We start from the raw sequence: 26,692 nt of genomic DNA, 5'->3' as shown, positions 1-26,692 counted from the left end.
AAGTGGTTGCTATCTAATGGGATAAGAGGTAGACAAGATTCTTTTACACATGAATCCAGGGATCTTAGCAGGGAAGCAAATTACCCATGGCCGTGCACTAAGGCATGTAGTCAGTGGCAGAAACATGGTTCGAGCTCTAGTATCTGCTCTGTAGTGTGATTTTTTTTCCCTTGTACCATGCTGCCTTCCTGTGCCAGCAGTCTGATCTGGCTCTCCCTCTTCTTATTCCCTTCTCCTTCCTTCTTTCCTTCTGCTCCTATTCCTATTCCTACAGTGCGTCCATGCATGCAAATACACACACACACACACACTGCAGACCACATGCAGATGTCTTGTCTCCTGGTCCTTGCTGAGCCCATATTGAGCAGCTGATCTCCCTCTCTCTCTGAGTTTTAGCTCCACCTCAGTAATAATAATCACAGACTCTGGAGGTAGAGAAGTCCAGACAGTACATACGTACTGTTTCTATTCATGTTTGGAATCACAGCTTTCACTGTATGCCATGACATGCAAAAGATTCTCACAGACATGTCATTCATTAAACAATTTCAGAATATTTACACTTTGTTTATACTCTTCAGGTTTGACATAAGTGAAGCCCATTGGCCACAGTCAGGGGAACCTTGCTCTTTGTTTCTTTTTTCAGGTTTTATTATTATGGTTGTCTTCATTTCCAGTAACACTGATGAATTTGCAGTGATTTTGTCTTACTTTCTGTGACAATTGCCCATCTGAGGAGCTTCCCATACTTACGAGCTGGATAATTGGGTTAAAAGATTAAAGGAGAGTCCATGGATACAGAATAGAGTGATGTCAATACGTCCATTCATTGATTAAACTCTTGGTGCACCATTTAGTCTCTGCATTCAGACACCCAAGTGTGTAAGAAGGTTTAGGGGTCAGTACCTGCTTCTGTTGGAGATGCTGGCCTTGGCACTGTGTCTTTTCTACATCCCACAGACTCAGGCCGAGACCCCATGTCAGAATCTAGGAGGAAAAAAAAGAGTTGTTGCAATGTTGGGGAGGAGGGGTAGTACTCCACTGGTCAACAAAATGGTAGTAGCAATGTGAGAAAAATCAGGCCCTAAAGCCAGGTGACTTAGTTAAGATCTGCAACAGATGCCCTGACATGGATCTGCACTCTTTTTTATATGGAACATCATCCAACCTCTCAATGATAGAACACTCATTATCCGTGATATTGAAATTATTAACATACGCAAAGCCCTTTTGAGTTAACAAAATATGCTCATAAATATTGCTGTTTATAACACCCTGTGTAGGTAGGGAACAAGATTTCCATTTTACTCTTGAGAAAACTGAGACTTAAAGAGGCAAAATAATTTATCCCAGACCACTCAAGTGGCCAGTAAATGAATTAGAAATTTTAAAAATTTAACTAAATGTTCAAGTCAGGAACAGGTCTTCCATGAAAGCAAGTGAGCCTGTGGCAGTGCAGGTATCAGGCAGGCCTTAATGCACTTCTCTATAGTGCGGCAAATGTCCTGGAGAAATGTAAGTCCCTCATTTTTCATCAGCTAACACTTTATCAGAAATTTCTGATAACTAGGAAGTACTGGACTTGGGATCTCCTACCACTGTCTGGTTTCAACCCCAGGACCTCCCAGGCATACCATGGGCATTTCACGTATCCTCTCCAAGTCTCATTTTCCTTGCCTGGAAAATGAATAAAATATCACCCCCTCTTTAGGCCTACATTATAGGTATAATTAAATGAGAAAAGAAGTACATAATCTTATTTTATCTCTTTAAAATGAAAATGATGGTAAACACCTTCCTTTTCATTTTCTCCTCCCCCTCCTTTTCTCCTCTTCCTCCTCCTCCTCTTCTGCCTTCCTTCTTCTCTTCATCACCACCACCCCCACCAACATTACTCAGCATGTATGATATCCACAGCACTGTTTTGTGCATTGATGTATTATTGCTCAGGCAATTCTGAGGCCAGTAGCATCTGTATTGCATGTTACCCATGGGGAATCTAGGCATGAGGGGCTGGTCCATGGGCTCCCAGGCACTTGAGTGGGGATTAATAGGAACAGGATTCCCATCCCATCATTCCAAGTCTGTGCCTTCCTGCTCTTTCAGTTTATCATCTTGTAGAAGCAAGTCGCCAATCCTCTCTCGGGACACTGAAGATCAGCAAGGACAGATTAGCGGAACAGGAAGGAAGTAATATGGGGTCAGAGGCTTTTTCTCATGCCTCTCACCCAGCACATACGGCCATGACCTGTGATGGGCCACTGCTCTATCTGCTCCCTCCTGAGGCCAGAACCCTTCAATAGTCAGGGCTGTGCCTCTCGTCTCTCCCCTAAACGCCTTTCATTTTCCCTGGGTCTGAGTAGGCACTTGGTCAACATTCAGAAAACATGAAGGAGGACAAAGAAACAGAAGGGAAGTGCCAAGCATACATGTTGTCAGACTCTCCATTTTTCCCACACTCTGTCCCACACACCCAGAGTAGCATTATCTCTGAGCAGGAGATCAGGGCACTACCTGCCTGGGGTCCTGTCCCCAGTCCCTGGGCCTCAGGGTGAAAGGCACACGGGGCTGAGTCCACTTGGACAAATGCCTCCTGTACTTTGCAATGGCCCTGAACTCCCCTCCTAGGAACAAGGGTGTCTTGTGGTCAGCAAGCTTTATCTCACGGGAACCTAGTGCTTCCTCTATCCATCCCTTCTTGGGTTTCCACAGTATTCATTTTTCTTTTGGACTTTGGTATCTTATCTGATGAGTTGGAGCCCTTCTATTCCACAGAAAGTATGCACTTGGAAAGTGACTCTCTACCTATTCCTCTACAGAAATAGAGTGCCCTGTGAATGAGAGGTGGTGCCAGACAATCTCATGTAATCAGCGTCCTGCTAACCCCCTCTTCCACCATGGAGCTCACCTTTCCAGAGATAAACCTGCTGAAAATTGGTAAAGGTGTCTTGAGTTCCTTCTAGGGGTGTCAGACCTGCAAAGGAAGATGTTTATTTTTATGAGCTTGAGTGTGCTGTCACTGGGTACCCACCATTACTGCAATAGCCCCATCTCCCTTGACACAGGCTCTTCCTAGGCCTGAAAACTCTGTTTCCCACGTAAGATGTAACCCAGAAGCTTCTTGCAGCTCTATTCCAGCTCCCTAGTACAAAACCAGAGCTGGTCAGACATGGGTGTCATACTCAGGGCACCAAAGGGACTACTTCCGTGAGGGGTTGTGAACCTATGACTCGGGAGAGTCACTCAAAGAACTGGAGATTGGCTTGAAGAAAGTAAAGCTCCTGGGACACTCAAGGGCTGTGTGAGTTTCCCACATCACTTAACTCCTCAGAGACTCTTGCCTCATTGGTAAATGTGGACAGCGATTTTGAGAATGGGAATACTGTATATAAACTATCCTCTGCAGTCTTCAACATTTGATAGGCAGCCACTTGTTGGCAGCTGCCACAACTCAGCTGATTACTAATATTATCCGATTTTCCTTTCTGGAAAACTGCTCTCCCCTGGATCCCATTCTGGATGAGACTAGACTTGCCACACCATTTCCTGATGGTCAATGCTGCCTCTTTTGCCCCTGCTCAGTCTTCAGTTCCTTTCAAATTCCCTGTGACATGGAAGGTGAGGGAAATAGTCCAGATAGCAGAGTCTGGAGGCAAATAAGCCTCATGCTACAGGAGAGGGCTGGCTGACAGCCTGGGACATCGAGATATGATCAAATTTTGTTTTTAATTATTATTAGGAGCTAGTCTTTTTATACCTTTATTTAAATTTTTATTTTATTTTACTTTAAGTTCCAGGATACACATGCAAAACTTTGTGCTGGTTTGTTACATAGGTATACATGTGCCATGGCAGTGTGCTGTGCCTACCAACCTGTCATCCAGGTTTTAAGCCCTGCATGCATTAGGTATTTGTCCTAATGAAGAGCTAGTTATTGATAAACAGTTATTACCATTTATCCAACACTAGCAGTGGTGTCTAAGGGAGAGAATACAGTCATGGGTTCCTAGTTTCTGTTTCTGGTTGGGCCAGTAAAACCCCTTCCTCATCACTCTTTTCTGCTTATCACTAAAGACAGAAACTAAAAACCATGGTTTCAGAATACTAAAAACCTAAAACAAGACAAAACAGAACAACAACAACAAAAGGTGGACTGGACAAGCTTGCACAAAAACCTCCTTATATTACCTAATTTAAAACTCACAGGCATGCTATAAAGTAAGGTCCCTGATTTCCAGATAAAGGAATCAAAGTCAAGAAAGGTTAATGCAAGAATTTAAACCCCATCTATTTGGCTTCAAGTCCCATACTCCTTCCTAACCACCACACTAAGGAGAGGATAATATACAGCCGTGCATCTCTTACCAACCAGAATATGTTCTGAGAAATGCAATTTTGTTGTTGTGTGATCATAGAATGTACTTACGTAAGCCTAGATGCTCTATATACTTTTATTTACATATATTTTTCATACAAAAAAAAGTCCCAGCATCATTAATGAATCTTAATCATTTCCCCTACTTGATCTGAAATGTCAGTATCAAGTGCTATGTATCAGGTTTCTATTATTATCCATTGTAATCTTATGCATTAATCTTATAATCTTATTCTCCATTTAATCTTATGGGACCACCATTACATACGTGGTCCTTCATTGGTCAAAATGTCTTTTTGAGGTGCATGGCTATACTTCAGAATTCTGTCCATCTGACATGGCAAAAATGTTAAAGGTGTTTGTGTTTAAAGAGGTGTGAACTGAACTCTCTGGAAAATGGCTCTCAAAGTGACAAGTCTCCCCAGGGCTACCATGTTCTAGGACACAAAGGTGAGACAAAAAGACTGAGTTGCACTTTCATTTGATTTTACTTCTGAAATGGGAATAAACAATGGTGCTAGAACTTCTCAGACTGTGCAATATTGAGATGTTTCTCTAAACGATCTACTCAAAATTCTGTCATAGCCTTCTTTAGAAGGTAAAAGTTATTTATAACAATTTGCTCAAGTGAACACCTATGGCATCTGAGAGATGTAGACTTGGATCTCTGCAATTACTGGATTTGTCCTCCTTGTCCTCCACACTGCAGAGGAGACCTCACCATATACTCCTACTGCAACAACACAGAACCAGTGGTTGCGCACCTGCTCAGTTTGTGTTCCGTTTTCACTCTCTCCTCATGATATCATCATTTGCTTATTTCAAAGCTCAGGCTATGGGGTTTTAGACTTTGTCACAAGGGAAATCAGATAATTTTTTTTTAATCTTTTTTTTTTTTTTGAGACAAAGTCTTGCTCTGTTGCCCAGGCTGGAGTGCAGTAGCACGATCTCGGCTCACTGCAATTTCTGCCTCCCAGGTTCAAGCAATTCTCCTGCCTCAACCTCCCAAGTAGCTGGGATTACAGGCGCCCACCACCACGCCTGGCTAATTTTTGTATTTTTAGTAGAGACAGGGTTTCACCATGTTTGCCAGGATGGTCTTGAACTCCTGACCTCGTGATCCACCTGCCTTGGCCTCCCAAAGTGCTGGGATTACAGGTGTGAGCCACCGTGCCCAGCCTTAAATCTTTGTATACCCAAATCTATTGATATACTGATTCTTTAAAGATAGATAGATAGATAGATAGATATGCCATATGTAGATACATATAGAGAGAGCTATAGATATAACCTATATACTCATGTAGGTAATACAGATGTAAAGTGAATAAGGTTTTTAAAATACTTTTGGTCATGCATTATAATTCTTATTTAACCTGTAAAACTTAAAGAAACAACATTTATCTCTAGAGTATTGTATTGCTCTCAAGTCTAAGGCTGAAGCCAATGACCACATTAAGAAGCAGTTTACCATGAAATATATTTGCAGCGACCTGGATGAGACTGGAGACTATTATTCTAAGTGAAGTAACTCAGGGATGAAAAACCAAACATCAAATGTTCTCACTGATACGTGGGGGCTAAGCTATGAGGACGCAAAGGCATAAAAATAATACAATGGACTTTGGGGACTTGGGGGGAAGGGTGAGATGGGGACAAGGGATAAATGACTACAAATAGGGTGCAGTGGATACTGTTCAGATGATGGGTGCACCAAAATCTCACAAATCACCACTAAAGAACTTACTCATGTAACCAAACACCACCTTACCCCAGTAACGTATGGAAAAATAATATATACATACGTGTGTGTGTGTGTGTGTGTGTAGTTTACCATGAAATCATTGGGGAATTTGGGTTACGGTCCCTCAGTACAAATACAAATTCGGTCACATCGCCATGCCTGCCCCTTCCTAACAGCCGTAATCCTTAGGAAATGTCAAGAGGAAGGTCTTTACCTCTCAGCAGTCTCAGTGTCTGACTTGCGGTGAATTGGTGGTGAGTATTTCACTCTCTCTGAGACTCTTATTTCTGTCGGTGTGTGTGTCCTGTTTTACATAATGTCAAAAATTATAGATGCTTTTCACCACTCAAAGACAAATGGGTGCTTCCCGCAGGTGCACATCAGTTTGGGACTGTATTTTTGGCCCAGAATGTACTGAACTGTGATAGGAAGCTGACACCTTATACACTCTGTCCATCTCAAGGCAACAGAGCCCTGGGTCTGCCAGCCTGGGAAATATGCTGTCTTAAGTTCATCCTTGGTTTTTGCCTGTTTCAACACAATTTAATCCAATGGAATTCAACTAAATTCAGCACATGTATGTAGAGCACCTCTGTAGGTCCAGAAAGTCACCTGACCAGCACCTACAGAGATTATTGTGTCCTGGAAAGCACCTTTGTCAATCACCACAAGGAAAGTTATAACCCCTTGGTGGTCTTCATTGTTAATATGATTGCCAAGTCTCCATAGGAATACATAGAGAATACTGGGTAAAAGAAAGAATGTTGCCCTTCTTTCTCTTATCTTCCTCATCTCTCATTCCCATCCGTACACCCAAACTCACTTCCTCCTGCTTTCTAAATCAGTTAATAGGACCATCTTCCTCTTGGGTCGTCCTTGACTCCTTCTCCATCAGTCTCCACATCCATTCAGACTAGTCCCTAAACTGTTCTTTAATCCTTCCTCTCCTCCGAACCCTTCCTCTCAGCTCAAGCCTTACCACATCTCCTAACTCCATTAGGTTTAGCTAATCCCCACCCAGGCTTTGACCTTGGCCCCCTCCCATCCCTCAGCCACACAGCCCCCAGGTACTCATCCTGAAAGACAAACCTACCTTTGGTCCTGCAGGAGCTACAAGGATGTCAGAATTCAGTTCCTTGCAATCTGGCTCATGACAGCTGAGCAGCCTCATGCCCTAATCTGTCTCCAAAGTGCCCACCTCCCGAGTCACACCGAATGCTTGCTGTCAGGCCTCTGCATCGTTGCATGCCTTTTTCTCTCTGCCTAGAACCCTGTTCTCTTTCACTTGATTGACCTCTACTCATTCTTTCAGAATCAGGTTCTGCATCACTGCCTCCCGAAAGGCTTCCCTGAGCTCTCCAGCTGGTCACACACCCCCGTCCTCTGAGTTTGCAGTATTCAGAGATCTTCTCTTTCTCTCCCCTCATGCCTGGTAGTTACTGTCCAGATTCCTGGATACACTGTAAGTCCCCTCTTTATATCACCCACTCCCCCAGCACAATTCTTGGCACAGAACTGGTGTTCAGTATATAAATAAATGCAAGGATAAATGAAGGAGGGAGAACAAAACAATGAATGATACTCAGAGCCCACCAAATAAACACAGAACATTGCCTTCCCACGCATCAGAAGGTTAGCCCCAAATTAGTTTTTCTAAACAGACTTCTGACCCTTTACTCCATTCCCCAAAATTTCCCTAATAGAATAAGGAGGTACACAGAACGCAAGCAAGCATCATTCCACCTCTTCCCTGATAAATGATCACAGTTTTGATTGCCTAGAAAATACTTTCATTTCTTCCCCAATAACTGAGTTAAGAATATCCCTTCTACACACACAGGCCTCCAGCCCCTGAATCAGGATCACTGCCCCTGTGATCAAGGCTGAAGGAGCACAAACACACTGAGAACTTGAGGGTCTGGGCACAGAGCCTATTCTCCAGCATTGCTGGGTGTGGCGTGGTCTTTATTCAGGAAACTTCTGAAGAGATCATGCGCTGCATCTGCGGCAGTCAATTTTAATCCACACCCTCAGATTAAACTGGACAGGATCCTAAATGGAAAAGCACACTCTAGGAGTGGTCACATGGCATGGAAAAGCTGCTGTCCAGGAGCCCCGCCCTCCAGGAAGGAGTCACAGATACATCAACTCTTTATCCCAGTTAACACCACCACCACCGGGCTTTGTTAATTAGCATACTGAACACTGGAAATAGGTACATATTTATTGCTCAGATTCATAGCATTCAAAACATATGGCTTGGCTAAATGTATCACAGTGTCACTCCTATGCTGGCAGGAAGAGATTGTGACAGATTCCTGAGCCCAGTAGCCCTAGAGCCGTGGCTTGATTCAAAACGGGTCTGTGATCAGTCACGGATCTGAAGGATTCTTGTTCATCTGATTTTGACAAGAAGGTGCGTTAAGTTCAGCTGTGAGAATAGTATTGGTTCTGTCTTAAATAAACCTTTCCAACAAGGTGCCAAGGATAGCAAGATGGGCCTTCACTGGGGCCACTGAACAGGTGACAGGTCGCGACAGTTTCTGGGCCTGTTTGCTAATAACTGCTTGGATGTGTGGCAGAATTTGGAGACTTGCTTTCATTACAATCCACTAGTGACTTGTGGGGGGAAAGACCTCCAGCCACCAAAGATGACCATTATGAAGAATCAGCTCACAATCCTGGGCCTCCAGTGTTGGTTAGGTAGGTTCAGAATGGCTGCTGTAGGTCCTGGAGGCATTGATATAAGGATGGAGTCTCCCAGGGTCCTTCCCAGCAGATGGTGCCTAGCCTCAGGGGAACCAAGGCCTGCTCAGCTGTACCAATACAGTGGCACTTGCCTCAGGAGGCCATGTGTTTCCCTTGCCCCTCTGCTAGACAGTGAGCTTCCTTAACAGGAGGCAGATATCAGGATCTCTACATGCCACTTCCCAGCGTGAAGCAGATCTGAATAATGATCATATGATCATGGAATAAAGGAAACCCGAGCTGTGCTACTGGTGAGCTGAATAACCTTGAGGAAGTTCCCTTGAGTCCCTATGCCTTACTCTCCCCCTCAGTAAATGGAGAAAATGCCATTTCTCTCCAGGTCTTAGATGATGAGTGGAAATGACGTATGCAACATGAACTGCTGTTCTATGCCCAGGGCTCTGAGGGAGCTGCAGAAAGCCACAGCTGCCCTTGGCACAGTGGCAGGATGGAAGGGTTGGGAGCTGCTGTCCTCCCTGCAATTGTCAGCCATGTCCTCTGCAGTACCACTGGGTACACACCCTGTTCCTTGGCCCAGCTGGCGGAGTCATTCTGAAGTATGTTTTGCACTGATCCAGGGAATTAAGTACAACTGGCCTCAGAGTCCACCCTTTATTGGCTGTTGTGTCTTCTCTGTGTTACTTCCCCTGAGACTCTGTTCATATTCCTTGTCCTTCCTATTTAAATGACACTCCTGAATCTTTGTCTCATGGTTGATTCTGGGGGAATCCAAACTATATATAAACTAAGACACAAACATAGCACTAAGCACATGGCAATGCACAACCTGTGACAGCAGTAACTAATAACTGTAGGGCCCTTTTTAAACGACTCATCCTATTCCTAGGCATTCATCAGCCATCTCATCTAGATGCATCTGGTTGCAATGAGTACCACAGGTGTATTGTAACTTTCTCCACTGAGGTCCTGGCACCCCAAGATAATGACAATCACTGACATAAAACAGACCCCTATAAAGTGAACACCAGGCATCAGGCAAAGCCTCACAATCACTCAACATCAAGCCTTTTGGATTCAGGATGAACCCAGTAGTATTTCTGCCAAGGCTTTTTTTTTTTCTATCAAATTTTACATCTGTGTGGCATTAGGGGACATTTAATCTGCCTTTTTTCCATTCATTTGCACTTCAAGATTTGTCAAAAACTAGCCATATGCAGCCCCAGAGCTTTCTAAGATGTTTTTCTGACAAATAAGAGGGTTGACCCAGCCAGCAGCAAATAGTTGAACGCACTCAGAAATGCTCATTGGAAATTTGGGAGATCCAGATCCTGAGTGGATTTCTCTCTGGAGAACACATGTCAACCCAGTTACCAAGGTGAAGCAAAATCTCATATTCTCAGCCATCACTCATTGCTGATGGCAGGAAAGAGAAACCTCACAGCAAAAGGTGCTGTGTCTCCAAATTAGATAAAAATAGCCTCCAGGTGTTTTGTGGGATTAGTTGTTTGGGGTATAATTGTTTGTTTGTTGGGGGCTGGTATTAGAAGTCAGTCCTAACTTCTGTGTGGCAAGTGACCTGAATGAAGCTTTTACCAAACAGGAAAGGATATGCTAAGGGGACATTCTGTGTTCCTACAATCCCTGTCAGTCCACTAAGGTGGGCAAACAGGAGGCCTGCTGTATTTAATAATCTCTGTATCTCTCACCCCATCTAGCCTGTGAGCTCCTTAAGAACAGAAGCCACTGTCCCCATCTTTGCATCTGGACCTGGCCAGGTCACCTCACCCTCACATCTACCCAGCAGCTGCTCAGGATATGAGGGAGGGAGGAGGAAACACAGGGGCTGCTCCAGCCTGGGGAAGGGCTCCCCACCAACTCACCTCCTCCAAAGGTGTTTGCACATCTCCCAGCTCCCCTCTGCAACTCACAGTTGACCCTACAGCTTTCCTGAATCTTCTTTTCCCTTCTCCCAACAGCCCTGTAAAATCCTTGAAGTAGAATATCCCATTAGCAGGCATTAATACCCAATATCTGGAGCATAGCTGGCCCCAAAGTGATGTCTGAGGAGTGACACTCTCAGTTACCGGAGACCCCTTAATTTTTCTGGCACAATAACAAGGAGAACTCCAAAGCACTTTCCACTTCCAGTAAGTGGTGGTGGAAGCATAGGTGGTGGATGGTGGAAGCAGAAGGTGGCAGCGAGGAGTGGGTAGAGAGCTTCCACAAGATAGCACTGGTCTCCTAAGCTGAAGGCTTGAGCCCCAGCCATGGCACTAAGGCAAAGATTGTTTCTTAAAGTGTGTCATGTCATAGCTCCAAACTTCACTCTCATGAGTGAAACTGTGATATAACCAACTGCCTCACCAGAGTGCCCAAAGGATCGATTGAGTTGCACGTGAAAGTACTTTGCATAATACAGTGCAGATATTAATATATTTACTACTTGAATTTGTGTTCTTTTGGGTTGTGATTTCCTACACCTGGCAATCAATTCATTTGTGCTTTAAAAACAAATGCCAATTCTCCATTACCCAGGTCATGTGTTGAACCATAGCCTGATAGTACCAGTGAATTGATCAATGAAAGCAAATGTCTGCACCCAGAAGTCCCATGGGTGCCTCTGTTGGGTGTGCTGTTAGGGAACCAGGGACCAGAGAACAAGGCATTCTTTGACAGCCTGGGAAGCCTGCCAGCACTTCACTCAGTAATCTGTGAACGAATGCGCCCATTGCACAGATGGAGGCCCTGAGGCTGAAGGTGGTCAAATGTCTTGAATAAGGTCATAGAGCTAGGGGAAAAGCCAGGCTCAATCCCAGGCATTTTCACTCCCAGCCCTTGTGCCATATCTCCAGTGTCCACCGCGAGCCTGCCATGCTCATCACCACTCTGCTGCTCCACACACATTCTTCTTTAATCCTCTCAACTACCTGGAGAGTCAGAGTCCACCATTATCCTCACTGTGTAATTGGGAATACCAAAGCCTAGAAGGGCCACACATTGAGGAGACATTCACACTGGAATTCAAATTCCAGGGCCTGATTCCAGAGTCTGTCTTCACAACCATCTATCCCCTTGTTAAACTGGGATGAAGAGGCCAGTCCCCAATCAAGTTTAGTGGAGATGGAGTTTGTCTTTATTGTCCCTAGCACCCCCTATGTTCTTTCAAATCATTCCATGCCCTCCCCTGCAACTGTTCCTATACCCAGAATCCTCCTCTTTTCCTCCATCAATATCTGTTGTTAGAAAAGGGTATCTATCAGTTCTTCAGGCTGTAGTTAGAATTTAAATTATTACACTCCCTCCCTCTCACCTCCAGGGGTTAATCGTACTAAAAGGCTGACCTCTTATTTTGAAGAGGAAATATCTGTGCCCTGTTGCCTTCAGTTGGAGGTAGCCTCCTACTCAGCCTTTGTATAGGGCAACCTCCAGTTTGGAGTATCAAGGCTGCCTGAAATCCCTATCATAGTGCACACTTCTTAAAGCCTTGCCCTCACCCACAATACACACACACATATAGGGCACTGAAAAAAACAAACATTTCGAAAGTCTTTTGGTAACCACTACTCTAGGAGGCCAGACAAGGGCACAGTCCTCGTTTCTTGGGCACATACCAAGCACATGCTCTGGGTTGAGCAATTCACTCTGGATTTACTGCCATGAATATATCATATGTCTTTCTTGAAATGCCTGTATTCACCCTGTGCTACCTCTTGGAGTAATGAATACCATATGTTTACTACTCATCATATAAATAAGCGATTTGATTTTATTGACCCCAAAAGAAACTATTTGTGCTTCATGGAATTCCACCAAATTCTGTGATATTTTATTTTCAGAATTTGGTGACCATACACTCACAGATATATATATATCTTTTTCTATGCCATCATTATAAAGCATAGCTCAATGGTGGTAATCCAGAAATTAATGAAACACAATTCAGTTTTTAAAATATGACAGAAAACAGTGACAAATTGAAAAAATAATGATAACATCATCTAATATCAATACCACAGATCAGGAACTCTGCTAGTTCTTGATCTGCAAGGGCCCATATAGAGAAGTGGTTAAGAAAGGCAGTGAGAGAGCCAGAATGCTGGGTTTCAGATCCCAGCCCTCTTATTTACAAGCTGTAAGACCTAGGGAAGTCCCCTAACTGCTATGTGCCTGAGTGTCTTCAGCTGGCAAACCAGGACAATGATAATAAGAGTGCCTCCCTTGAAGCACTGTGTTGAGGACTTGTGAGTATAGGTCAAGGCCTCAGAGCAGGGCTGCCTCAGAGGGTGTGCTACATAAGTCATTCCTATTATCCTTTTTTTTTATTGTTATATCCTCTCCTTTTATCCTCCCAACCCCATGAGATGGGTACTGGTATTACTGTCATTATATAGACAGGCAATTAGGCCTGTAAACATTCATTCACCTACTCCAGGACACACAAGTGGTGTCCAAAGCTAGGATTTAACATCACAGACAAACTTTCCACAGACAGGCAAATGCGCAATTGCGGCACGCTGCTGACTGCACTGCCTAACAAAGGAACGGGCAGAGCATCCATGAAGCTCTGTAGTCGAGGAAGCACTAAGCCCTGTGGGTAGTCAGGGAGGGCTCTTGGAGGAGGTGACATGGAATGTTCTGCCATTGGAACCCTGAGAAATGCAGGATATAAAGGTGTGAGTCTCAGAAGCTTCCCTGGGAGGCAGGAGAGAGCCTCTGCCAGCCTTTGGGAGACCACTTCCTGCAGCAACATAAGCACCCAAGGGTTCCCACAGAAAGAACCCCACTGACCCTCTCACATCAGGTGCTCAGCCTATCTGGTCAGCACCTGCACATGCCTTCACTGCTCTCAACTCAGAAGGTGGAGTGGAAGCATGGAGGTGCTTTCCCAGTTCAGGTTCTGGCAGATAAATAGACAACGAGGAGCAGGGCTTCCCCTCAACCTCACTCTGGAGCTGGAAGAACGAAAGGAACAGCTGGCCCCATCTTCATCATAAGTCAGACTCTCAGCGATGGAAGGAAACTTTCAAGCCATCAGTGCTACATAAGCATTATCTGGACCACTTGTTAGAACACAGATTTCTGGGACCCACCCTGAGGGCTGGGGTGTGGCCTGAGACTCTGCATTTCTAACCAGCTTCCAGTGATGGTGGTGCTGGTGGTGCTGGTCCTGTCTTTCCTGATCACATCAGTGGTACATCGTTGGCCAGTCCCTAGCCCAGCACAGAGTGGGCATCCACTTTTTCCTGATGGGGGTCTGCTGGGAGAGGCAGTGCAGGGCTGTGAAGGTGATGCCACTGGCTGGGGGGCCTCAGGCACTAACTGCCCATCTCTGGAAACCGAGAGGCTGGGGCAGATGATCGCAGAGATGCAGCCTCACTATAATGTTTATATGTTTGTAGAAAAGAGCTTCCAAGAGAAAGAAGAGGAAAGAGAAAGCCCAATGGTTACTTCTGTTAGTTGAGTCCATGCAATGGAGCCCATGGTCCCCTGCACCCATCACTAGGGTGGGCAGTACAATTGGTAAACCTGGAATTTCTTAACTCATAGAGGGGGAAAATATGCCTGGATGGGCATTAGTTTGGGGGACAGATTGCATTTCAGGCTCCAGTTTTCCATCCTTCTTTGTAGTCATACTATTTGCACATGACTTGGCAGTTCCCCCCACTAAAGAAGTAGAGTCTATTTCCCACCCTTTGTCTCTTGTTTAGCCATGGGATTTGCTTTATCCAATAGGATGAGGCAGAAATGGTAACGTGACAAATCTGAGCTCCACCAACAGAGGCCTTGCTTATTTCTCCTTTTTCCTGCTTCTGCCATCTACAGAAGAGTACGTTCCTCCAGAGGAGGATGAAAAACTCATAGAGCAGGGCCCAGATGTGCCAACCAAGACTAGACGAGATCCATCAATTGCCAGCTAACTCCAAGATTCTTGAGAGCAGCAGACTTGCCCTGCTGGGCCATCCTGCCCACAGTCCACCTGCAATCTGAGGAGCTATATGGATGTTTCCCATAGAGTTCTGCTGAAAAGCTAGGGTTGTTTGCATCCAGCATGATTGGTAAAGTTTTTTTTTTCAGAAGTATAAGCTCCTCAGGCCACAAGGAGCGCTCATAAGAAAGTAGCAGAGGGCCTTGCTGGTGTGAAGAGTAATTTTGAAAGAATATGGACAAATGGCAAAGACTTACTCTTGATGAACTCCTGGCCTCCAAGATGCAATATCACCTGGTGGCTCTCCTGGTCATATGTCACACCAGGACATGTAGCATTAGCCCAGGCTTCAGAGGGATCCATCCAGTCTTTGACATTACAAAGCAGGACACTGGGTGAGCTCAGCAACCCACAGATGATGGCACCTGAGAATCACAAGAGGTAGGAGAGGTCAATGTGATGGAGGGGGACCTTTAGAGACTCTTCTCTGTCCCCTGAGAGCATTTGCAGATAGAGACAGGTGACAGAGTCTCAGGAGAAGACATAGACACTAGAATTCAAGAGCCTGGTTTTAAATTGAGACAATCCTGCCTGTGATTCCTGCAGTTGTCTTATTGGCAAATTTCCAAGGGGACGGTCACCTTCAAGCCTACTGATCCTTTCCCTCCCTATGAGAGCTTTCCTTCATGGCATCCATAGCACTGACAGCACCTCCAACTTCCTGGGGGCATCACTGCCAGAATCCTCAGTCACCATGGTCTACACCTGCTGAACAGGGTGATTTTCCTGAGCTGCTGCTGCTTCAATTTCCTCTTCCTTTTTCTCCTCCCCTTCTGCCTCATTTCCCGTCATATTCACTCTCTCTCTTTCTCTCTCTCTCGCTCTCGCTCTCACTCTCGCTTTCGCTCTCGCTCTCTCACATGCACACACACACACACAAGATCAACCTTGAAGGGTCTCATAAAGGAGTATTTAGATTCAAAGTAAGAAACTATTTTTTGGGGGGGGATGGAGTAAGAAACTATTAAAAACTAAGACCTATGCACCAGTGACACATATTACGCTATTAGGAAGTGAGTTCCTTGTCTTTGGACATATCCAAGCAGAGACTGTGTGTCCATATGCCTAGGATGTGTGGAGAGAAATCTGTAACTAGGGGAGATGACATTGGACTCTTTTATCTTGAATATGTCTCCTGACTCTGAATTTTAAAAAGCTACCCAAAAATTATGACTTTGTTTAGCATCAGAAAGACCTACTCCCAAGGTAATGGAATTTGATAGTGATTTTGGCTGGATACATTCAAGTAACTCACACGTTTTTTTGTATCTGCTATGTGCCAGCCACTGTGGTAAGTCTTTAGGTATATTAATTCCCTTAATTCTTATAGACATTACTATCTCCATTTGACTGATGAGGAAACTGAGTCTCATGTAAGTTAATTAAGCTGCTTGAGGATATTCAGATTTATAAATTTATATCTATGCCATTTGGATAAATAAACCTTTTAGGGAGTAGAGTTATTCAGACTCTCCTGGGAAAAAAAAAGGGCAATATATTATCCCACAACTCCTACTCCATTCCTCATTCTAATTTCCTAATTTATGTCCAATCTGGATCTAGTTCAAAACAATTCTATCTCCAAAATTTCCCCAGAGTAGGTGACTCCTGGATGTCTGGCTTAAAAATTTCACATTGTGTCCTTTTCTCTTCTGCTGGCCACTGTTAAACTGCAGTAGTTAAAAAACCAGCAGCAGAGAATCTCTGAATTTTTTTAAGCGGCCTTCCAGGTCATCTCATATGGTGGTTTCTGAACAAGGATGCTTAGACTGATGACATCAGAAATGCAGGGAGGGTTTTGAAAATGCTCATTTCTAGGTATCAACCACAGGGTTTCTGACTTGGTAGGTCATGTGTATGGGGCGGGGTGCATTTGGACATACATGTTTGTAAAGAGCACCATGGAGAATCACTGACCTAGTTAGACCACCTCGTTTTATAGATGGGGAAACCGAGGCACAGAAAGGAAGAATGGTTTTTCTAGGAGCTAAGAAATTGTGGAATGGCCAGCAGGCAGCAAGAGCCTCAGCAAGGTGCAGGCTTGAGGGCCGGCTGTGGAACGTGAGGGCAGCACCAGCAAGGGGCACACTCAGAGCCCAGGAGAGTTCGAGGAAGGCTGATCACTGTGGTCTGGCTCACTTGAAAGCCAGGAAACAGAATGATGGAATTAACAAGAGGCAGAGTGCATTTTTCCTTTTGCTCTCAGACCTCAGTAGAGAAACCCATGCAGCTTTCCTCTTTAACCAGTGCCAAATGTCCCTGAGAAGGCTGTGCCTGAGAGGTGGGGCCAGGGAGAGGCTGGAAGTCACTTTGCTGGTCATATATTGCCAGCTTAGCTTCAGTTGCACTCCTGTGACCCTGAGGCCATTCAAGGCCCTCAGAGCCCCACTTCCAAGCAGTCTCCACTAAAATGTAGTTCAGAAGCCCCATGAATTTTCATTAATAACTCTCAGTGGAAACAAAGCCATAGAGGGGTGGAGATTGGAGGAGGCTAGAGACTTGTTGGGAGGGGACAAAGGAAAGGAGGGGAAGGAGGGGAATCCACCAGAGCTAAATGACTTTCCAGACTGTGGTAAAGGATGTAGTGGAATTCTGTTCCTGGTCGTCAGCAGATCCAGCCAAAGCTTCATAAGTTAAAACTCCAGATTTGCCCACTGGACAAGACTGGGGAAAACATCTGCCCGATACTTTATGTGTATCTCAAAGAAGGCTTGACTTTCAGCACTGCGAGGTGAGTGTTTAGTTCAACATAATTCACAGATCACAGGTTAAACTTGGAGGGAAAAGCAAGCAAGCTGCCAGCCAGAAATATCATGGAAAAAAAGGATTTTGTGGGCTTACCGCTCCATGGAACAAAAACATTCTTCCATATATGATCCTAAGGAAAATGAAATCAACCTTTCCAGCTTGAAAAAAATCATATGGTCTGGTGAGTCATCGTGCATCTGGGGAAATTGTGGTATCTTCAGAAAATACATTTAGTTCAAAGAGGAATCCTGGATTTGAGTTATGTTGCTTCTAAATATAGATATACATCAAGACAAATATAGGGTGTGTGTGTGTGTGTGTGTGTGTGTAACATATTTTTCCTATCTAAACACTAACAGGAATCCACATCACATAATCATAGAACATTAAATGTAGAAGGAATTTTAGGAATCAGCTCATTCCAATCTGTGTTCCTGCCCCACCACTCCAACAAAACATTCTCATTTTAGCCACCTCAACCACTGTGAGCTAAACTCAGCATTTTTCAGGAATCACCTTGTTTGAACTCTCAGCAGCACTCAAGACTGTTGACAACTTCCTCACCATGCAACGTTCTCCCACCCTAGCTTTCGCGAGGATCCACTATCCCCATCTCCTTCTCCCCCTCTGGCTGCTCCTTCTCTATATCTGTGCATATTCTCTGCCTGTTATGTAGCTGTTCATCAAGATCAGCTCCATCCCCCTTTATCTCCTCATTCTGCACCCTCCTCCAAGAAAACTGCATTCACATCCACACATTTGATACCACCTCGAAGCTGTAATTTACACATTTATATCTCCCATCCACACTTCCCTTCTGAGCTCTGGATCTTTGCATCTAAAAACTCAGCTGACATTTTTTGGATGTCTCAAAAGTCACTTCAAACTTAGTATACCCCACATGGACCCACGGCCTTCCTAAATCTCCCTCTCCCGTCGCCAAATTGGACATCCAATCTCTTTCATTCTTTGCCACACAACCGGCGAACAAGCTAGATACCCAAGAACAATCATTGACACCTCTTCCTCAACCCCCAAATTCAAAGTCCTATTGAATTTGCCTCCTGGGGATGCTTTAAATCTGTCTTCTATTCCCCCTCTCCACTGCAATAGCCCTAGCCCAGGATACCATACCTTCTACCCTGGACTACTGCGACAGTTTCTAACTCATCTCTGCATCTACTCTGACCCCTAGCCACAACCTTCTCCACATTCAAGCCATGACATGACAAGCGCTCACGTCAAAGTTCAAATCTGATCATGACACTTCCTTGCTTAAAACATTCAGTGGCTTCCAGTCGTTATTAGAATAAAAACAACTATTCATGCCACCTACAAGGTTCTCCTCACTGTGGCCTGGCCTCTCCCTCCCACCCCTTAAACCTCTGGCCTTGTACTCTCTGCTCCAGGGACCACGGCTTCCTCTAGGCTTCTCTTCTTTATCCTGCACCCTCTTCCCACAGGGACTTTGCATATGCTATTCTTTCCATTTAACATCACCTTCCCTCTTCTCTTTATCTCATTTAAACCTACACATGATTCAAGATTTCGGAAAGTCTTAATTTATCTCTCTGAATGGGGCAAAACACTTATTACATGTTTTCAATGCAATATTCACTTGTCTTCAGAGTCTAGCAATTAACAATTATCCTTTTCTCCCTCTGGACCTGAGAGGAGGAGGTGGAAATGGTGGGGGTGGGAGGGGGAGTAGAGCACAAGTGTCTATGTCATAAGTCAGGAAAGCCAAGTTCCCTTTGCTGACCACTGGAACACGGGCATCTGGCAGGTCACTTCCCCACTTTGAGGTCTGCCCAATTCAGCAGCATTCCTCTGCACCTACAGTGAGCATGGCTGTCCTAAAGGCTGAGGATAAATAACTCTTTCATAGCCTGGGGAGTTCGAATCCACCAGGGAGATGGATATGTGGACTTGGATACAAAAAGAAGGGACAAAATAGTACTCCAGGAGGAGGAAATCACAAGGAGAGCCTAAAGTTGAATAGGATGACTTGGAGGATGGGGAATCTAGTCAAGTAGTGGGGGTTGGTGGTGACAGGCCAATTAAGAGACTGGTACAGGTGCCAAGAAAATAATAATACAGGCTTAAATGCAGACTGAGGTGACAGGGATGGAATACACCTCGATCTCAGACAAAATAATAAGAGAGCAACAGGAAATTGGAGTGACAGCTTCACAGAAGTGAAGAGGGCTGTGGGGCATTCAGCACGATCCCAGGTCTGTGGCTTAGGTGCCCTTCACTGAGATCGGCTGGTTTAGGGTAAAAACTATGCATTCAGCACGATCCCAGGTCTGTGGCTTAGGTGCCCTTCACTGAGATCGGCTGGTTTAGGGTAAAAACTATGCATTCATTTGACTTTGAGATTCTTAACGGATGTCCAAGGGGATATATCTGGACAGCAGATGAGTGTATGGATGTCGACCTCTGCAGAGAGGTCACACCCAGAACAAAGACCCACAAGAGGTGGAGGTGGGACCTATTAATATCTAAGGATTCAACCCAGAAAGGTGAAGGAGAAGAGAAGGCGCAGTTTAAGGAGCAAGAGAAGGGCATCTTGGAGGTCAGGAGAGAGAAAGTGGAAAGAACTGGACAGCAGGAAATAGTGACAGCTGCCAGAGACAACAGGCCTTCAGAGGATCAGAAGATGCCCCTGGTGACTGGAGAGCTGGTAGAAGCAGTTTGGGGGTGAGACAGGGTCTCAGCTTGCAGTGTCTGGCTGTGGTAGAGAAGGAGAGCAACTGGAAAGGTACTCGAGGGAAGATCAGAGGTCAAGGACTCTGTGGTGCCATGCACATGTTAGATTTTAAGAAGGGAGAAGGGCTAAGAACACTGTATCTGCCTCCTGCTGGGGAGCCCTGGAAAACACTGGGCTGGTGACAGGTGGAGAGCAGGGAGGAGGGCAGGGGCATTGTACTTGGCTGTTCTAGCAATGCTATAGAGAAATACCTGAGGCCGGGTAATTTATAAAGTAAAGAGATTTAATTGGCTCATGATTCTGCAGATAGTACAAGAAACATGGTGCTGGCATCTGCTGCTGGTGAGGCCTCAGGAAGCTTACATTCATGACAGAAGGTGAAGGGGGAGCAGGCATGTTACAGGAGATCAGGAGTTAGAGAGACGGGGAGGTGGCATATACTTTTAAGGATCTTGCAAGAAGAACTCACTCACTGTCACGAGGACAGCACCAAGCCATTCACCCCTGTTACCCAACACCTCCCACTAGGCCTCACCTCCAACACTGGGGATCACATTTCAACATGAGATGAGGAGGGACAAACATCCAAATTGTATCAGGCATGGGCCTGCAAAGGTAAGACAAGGGGCTCTTATATCCAGGAGGCAGGGTTAGTCCTTCTCAGAAGGAGACATCCTCTACCCTGAGCCTGGTGGGGATATTGTGTAGACGCTGGAGGCAGCAACAGTCCTCGAGGTGATACCAAAAAACACCTGCTTCCTGATCAGCTCCATGTCTCAGTTAATAGCCTTCAGAAAACCTGGGGTCTCTCTGTCTCTAGCTCAGCTCACAAGGACACCCACTCTGAACCAAATCCTCCCACTCTGTCATCTAAATACTGCTCATCCCACAAAGGCTGGCCCAAGTTCCTCTTCTTCCTGGAAGCCTTCCCTGACCTTCCTCTTGTTATCCTCTTCTTTCACACTCCAAAACTTCTACGTCTCTACCTCATCAGGCATTTGCATCGCACACTGCCTAGTTCTCAAGCCTGATGCCGAGTAGTGCTCCAAACATGTTTGCTGAACGCCAGCAGTGATGAATAAATGAGTAAAGGCCATTTATTCCCCTTTCATGGTGCACACTGCCTCTCCCACCACACCCAAAGTCCTTTTTATCTGTTTGTAATGCCTAGAACATTCAATTGCACATATATGGTGATCAGTTAGAGTCTCCTGTTGACTTAAGTGAGAACCATAACAAGATATATCAGACTCTTTCAATTTTTTCTAATCTTTAGAATTTTTCATGAATTTAATGTGACCAGTCACATAGTGGCTTACAGTTTGATGCTGCTAAGGAGAAATAGGATTGGTTTTCACATAAAACAGTCACAGTTTGATGCTGCTAAGGAGAAATAGGGTTGGTTTCCATATAAAACAGTTAAGACTCTCCTAGTCAATCAATGGCACACCAGGAGCCAAATCTATATGCAGCATTTTGCACTCATTATCTTTATAACAAGTAGTCCAGTAGAAAGTATCATTATCTCTATTTTATAAACAAGGGAAGTGCAACTTCATTAAGTAACTTGTCCAAGATCGCACAGCCAGAAAGTGACAGCAGTGACTAGAACCCAGGTCCACAACACCAAAGTCCCTTCTCAACCACTAGGCTACACTGCTGAGTACATGAATTTATTTCCAAAAACAGAAGGGCACCTCCATTGCTGAGATACTATTCAAAATGATAGGCCTATTGATCACAGGACCTGGTATGCAGTGGGCACTCAGTAGATCATTGTTGAATGAATGATCGTGGGAAATGGGAAAGAGCTGACATTTTTTGACCAAATATGTCCAGTCCCGGCTTCACAAGTGACCATAAGGTGCTGTGGAAGACACAACTTGGGTCAAATCCTGGCTCTATCACTTTTCAAGGTGTCTGAACATGAGCAAATGATTTAAATTATCTGAGCCTTAGTTTCTCAGTGTGTAAAATGGAGCTTGCAATATGCCCCGTAAAGACAGCAGAAAGGAATAAACCAGTATTACAAGGTGAAGGGGCCAGCACAGTGTGTGACACGTGGAATGTGAATGTGAGTATCATGTGTGTATTGTGTACTTGACTGTCACCTTCTATTTGAGTGTAGGCACTCACACTGTACTCCCCATGCAGCTCCATGTTGTGTGTCCTGGCTTCTGCATCCCTGTGTGCTCCCCATCCCTTGTTAGGCCCTGGCCCTCACTGCCAACATTACCTCCTTGAACCTGTGTGAGGACGAAGCCATCGCAACACAGATCACGGTCGCATGCAAGAAGACAGAAGAGGTGAGCATCGGTTAGATTGGCTCCTGAGGCTGAGAACACAATGGGGTTGTACAATCCAGAAAGCATGTTTTGGAAACCAGTGGGCTCAAAGCTTTTCTGAAGTGTTGTGGTGGATCCTTGGCCTGGGGGAAAGGCAGAACAAAATTTTAAAAGACCTCAAAACATGGCAGAGTTGGACAGAGCTTACTGATCTCATAGGACAGTTTGTTGACTTAGCTGCAACTGTGCTCCAGGCAGCGTGTGGGCCAAGATGAGATGCTCTATGTGCCACAAAGCTTCTGGATGTGCCTGTGCATGAAGAGGGTGGGGCCAGCCAAGGCCATGGCCCCAAACCCAGGAGATCGGGACAAATGCCCAACACGTCTTCAAGGGTCCAAAGGGTATGTGTAGAAAATGGCCATATATTTTTATGTTTATTATTACCAGCAAATATGTATTGAGCTGTAAGTATATACACAGACCCTGTGCCACATGCTCTACCTACGTGGTTTCATTTGATTTTCACTGCCTTGCTCTGCTATCACAAGTGTTTCTGTCACACAAATTAGTTTAAACATGTGGTAGGGAAGCTTGGCCACTGTAATACTGAAGTCACATTGCTTGCACTATCTACAGTTTTCTGAGCATGTCATTGCCTTGTGCCACCAAACATCATTAAAGGAACGCTCTGTAGACAAATGCAGCTGAATGCAACAAACTGCAAGAACTCAGGACTGTACACAATACCCATGATCCCACATTCTTCCTCTTGCCTGAAACTGGCCCCACCCAGGGGCTGTCTTCAAAGCGACCATTGCAGTTTTCCCTTCCCTTTGTGCAAGCAGCCCTTGTCTCCATAACTCAGCAGCCTCAACCCTTCCTTACACCCTCCCCATCAAGCTACCTTCCCTTTTACATTTTCAGAAGCATTTCTTTATTATGAATTCAAAACATCTTTTTAAAAACTGTTCTAGCATTTTTAAGTAGAATTGTTAATGTTTTTTTCCACTGGTCTACCTAAAAGTGGCACGGTTTGGGTTTCCCGTCCCTAAGTCTAGTTTTCAAATCAGCCCTGTTAATTTTAGAGTGTCACTTTGCAAACATGAGATTTTCCAGGGATAGATATATAGAGCACTATAGCCTAAATGTCTGCCCCATTCTTATGCCCATTTTCCATTTGAGGAAAAGTCTTGACATGTGAACTGTCTGGCTCGGGTTTACACAGCCAGTGAGTGGTGGACAGAACACCAGGGCCTGTGCCCTTCACCACTCTGACCTCCCGTCAGTCTGGCAGATCACCACATCTTATTTGACTCACACAGCTGGACGTCATAGAGAGGTTTTCAGTGTGAGACCCAAGAGCACGAGCTTCAGATCAAACAGATCTGAGGTCACCCTGCCAAGGAAGTCCCTAATTCCTTGGATCCTCAGCCTCCCAAGCTTCCCATCTGTACAATGAGGATGATAATAAATAATCCTCAAGGACACTGAGCAGGTAAAAAAAACATATACTGGGGCCGGGCACGGTGGCTCATGCCTGTAATCCCACCACTTTGGGAGGCCAAGGTGGGTGGATCACTTGAGGTCAGGAGTTCAAGACTAGCCGGGCCAAATGGTGAAACCCCGTCTCTACTAACAACACAAAAATTAGCAGGGTGTGATGGTGCATGCCTGTAGTCCCAGCTACTCGGGAGGCTGAGGCAGGAGAATCCCTTCAACCTGGGAGGCAGAGGTTGCAGTGAGCCGAGATCCTGCCATTGCACTCCAGTGTGGGCAACAGAGTGAGACTCCATCTTAAAAAACAAACAAACAAACAAACAAACAAACAAACAAAACCCATAGACTGTATATAAAAGGGCTGAACAACAATGAGCCTGCCACTTAGCTTATGCTCAGCAGATGTTTTATGTATCTCCAAAAAGCCAGCATCTTCTCCCTCCAAGCATTGGCTCACTCAGCCCCTTCTGCCTCGAATGCAAATCCACTCTTCACCAAAGCCCAGCTTTATTTGAAGGGTCCATCTCTGCATTTGTACAGTTAGAATTCATCTCTGTCTCCCTTGATCTCTCATACATTCTTTTTGTGCCTGTACTAAACCCTCTACCGTCCCTCTCCCTGTATTTAAGCTACTTGAGAGAGTCGGCCTCCCCTACAGCATGTGATTCTCCAGTGTTTGATGCCGTAATCATAGCCTTATGTGACTATTTAAAAATCAATGTCAGTTAATCAAAGTTAATATTGCAATAGCAACCTTCCAAATGCTCAATAGTCATGAGTAACTAATGGACAGCACAGATTTGTAGACCGTTTCCATCACTGCCAAAGGTTCCATTGGACGGTGCTGCTCTGGAGTCCAGGGCCACATCTCAGCTCCCCTTGGTATCTTCCACAAAGGGCAGTGGCAGACAGGACCACCTATCCTGAGAGCTTTGCATGGTGGGCTGCTTTATTTATTTATTTATTTTTTTCTGAGACTCCTGTTGCCCAGGCTGGAGTGCAGTGGTGCAATCTCGGCTCACTGCAAGCTCCACCTCCTGGGTTCATGCCATTCTCCTGCCTCAGCCTCCCGAGTAGCTGGGACTACAGGCGCCCGCCACCACACCCAGCTAATTTTTTGTATTTTTAGTAGAGACAGGGTTTCACTGTGTTAGCCAGGATGGTCTCAATCTCCTGACCTCGTGATCTGCCTGCCTCGGCCTCCCAAAGTGCTAAGATTACTGGCGTAAGCCACTGCGCCTGGCCGGTGGGCTGCTTTTCATCCTTCAGATCAGAGTTCCAATGTCCCCTCCTCTGTGATTCCTTCCCTGACCACCCTGAAGCAGCTCATACCCGTCTTTACCTCCTCGTCCTGTTTCATTTTCATCCAAGCACCTACTGCCCTCTGAGATGATCTTATTGCTGGTTCTATTCCCCTATCAATCAGTGATTCTGTTTTGCTCACAGATGCATCCACAGTGCCTACAAAAGTGCTTATTGCACCGCAGTGGTAGAAGCCTAGACAATGAAGCAGGCCAGGAAGGCCTTTCAGACTCAGGGGAGGTTCCACTTTGATGTCACATGTAGTAAGATGGTTCCTTTTCCTAGACTTCATCTGTGAGATGAGGGGTTGGGCTAGATAATCTCTAAAGAACCTTTGGGCACTGACATCCTTTGATTCTGAAAGACCCCATGACTCATCCCCCAAGTTGAAGGCCACAGACATTAAGTAGGAGTAGGCAGCAGAGGGTATTGGGTGACAGATCAAGCTCTGAGACTCAGGCCCTTTCTTTAGTCCCACTGAAGGTTACTGAAGGTCAGAGATGGGAATGGACATGATTAACTACCTACTGGGAGCTGAAGACGTGTGTGGGTGACTTTCAGAAACTGTGTCCTGTCCTCCTCGGTTGTGACACAGTCTCATTTTACAGAGGAGAAACTGAGTTTCAAGTGAAATAAAGAAGTTGTTCCTGATCAGAGACAGAGCCAGGAAGAGGGAGGTGGGAGTTGGAAGCCAGAACCAACTTACTCTTCCTCCCCTCCTCCTCCACTCCACCTGGGGCTAGAACGGCTGCCGGGCGCATCTTCTGCTTTAAACCAAAAAGCAAAACAAACCAAAAAAAGCAAAACATAGTTCTGCCCTTGATTTAGTTTGGCAACAAGGAATTTTCCCAATTTCCTTTGTAATTTTCCCCCAAAGTACAAACTTTCAGGAGACAAAAAGGAAAAATAAAAATAACAAACACTAGGACTTTCTGTGTGATGTTGAAAAAAAAAATAAACACTTAAACAGAAATACAATTGCATTTTTAAAAATGTCATAAAAGGGTAAGTCATGATTTTAAAGGACATTTTGGGTAGGGGTTACTGTTCTATTTTGATTTTTATTTTTAGAAAATAATCCCTATGTTTTGTTATTTAAAAAGAAAAACAGGACAGTGAAAATAATTGGAATAAAGATTGCGGCAGAAATTCTAGTGACCCTGGTCACTAGATTAGAGAGATCCGAGTGACCCTAGTCACTAGATTAGAGAGATCCGAGTGACCCTGGTCATAGATTAGAGAGAACCGAGCTCTGCCAGATTCCAATCTCCCAGGCAAACTCTTTGTGAAGTGGGGATGAAGGCATTAGGTGAAAGAAGGACCACAGGGAAAA

The 26,692-nt window shown here is 45.0% G+C and overlaps 1 protein-coding gene across 7 annotated transcripts in view; it reads right to left on the bottom strand.

The window, feature by feature from the left end:
• The window catches only part of LOC101148708 (thyroglobulin), a 218,394-nt gene that overhangs the window by 170,678 nt on the left and 21,024 nt on the right, over positions 1-26,692 (bottom strand). For 2 of the 7 annotated variants that reach the window (XM_063709517.1, XM_063709516.1), the window contains exons 7-10: positions 22,512-22,703; positions 15,012-15,179; positions 2,909-2,974; positions 907-987 (exon numbers count right to left, since the gene is read on the bottom strand). In XM_063709517.1, coding sequence (XP_063565587.1) covers positions 907-987; positions 2,909-2,974; positions 15,012-15,179; positions 22,512-22,703 — 507 coding nt within the window. The remainder of the gene's footprint in view (positions 1-906; positions 988-2,908; positions 2,975-15,011; positions 15,180-22,511; positions 22,704-26,692) is intronic. The other 5 variants (XM_063709519.1, XM_063709518.1, XM_063709522.1 and 2 more) reach the window with 3 other exon arrangements.

This window comes from Gorilla gorilla, chromosome 7 (assembly GCF_029281585.2).
Source record: "Gorilla gorilla gorilla isolate KB3781 chromosome 7, NHGRI_mGorGor1-v2.1_pri, whole genome shotgun sequence".
Taxonomy (NCBI): domain Eukaryota; kingdom Metazoa; phylum Chordata; class Mammalia; order Primates; family Hominidae; genus Gorilla; species Gorilla gorilla.
This window is presented reverse-complemented; position numbering and strand designations above follow the sequence as displayed.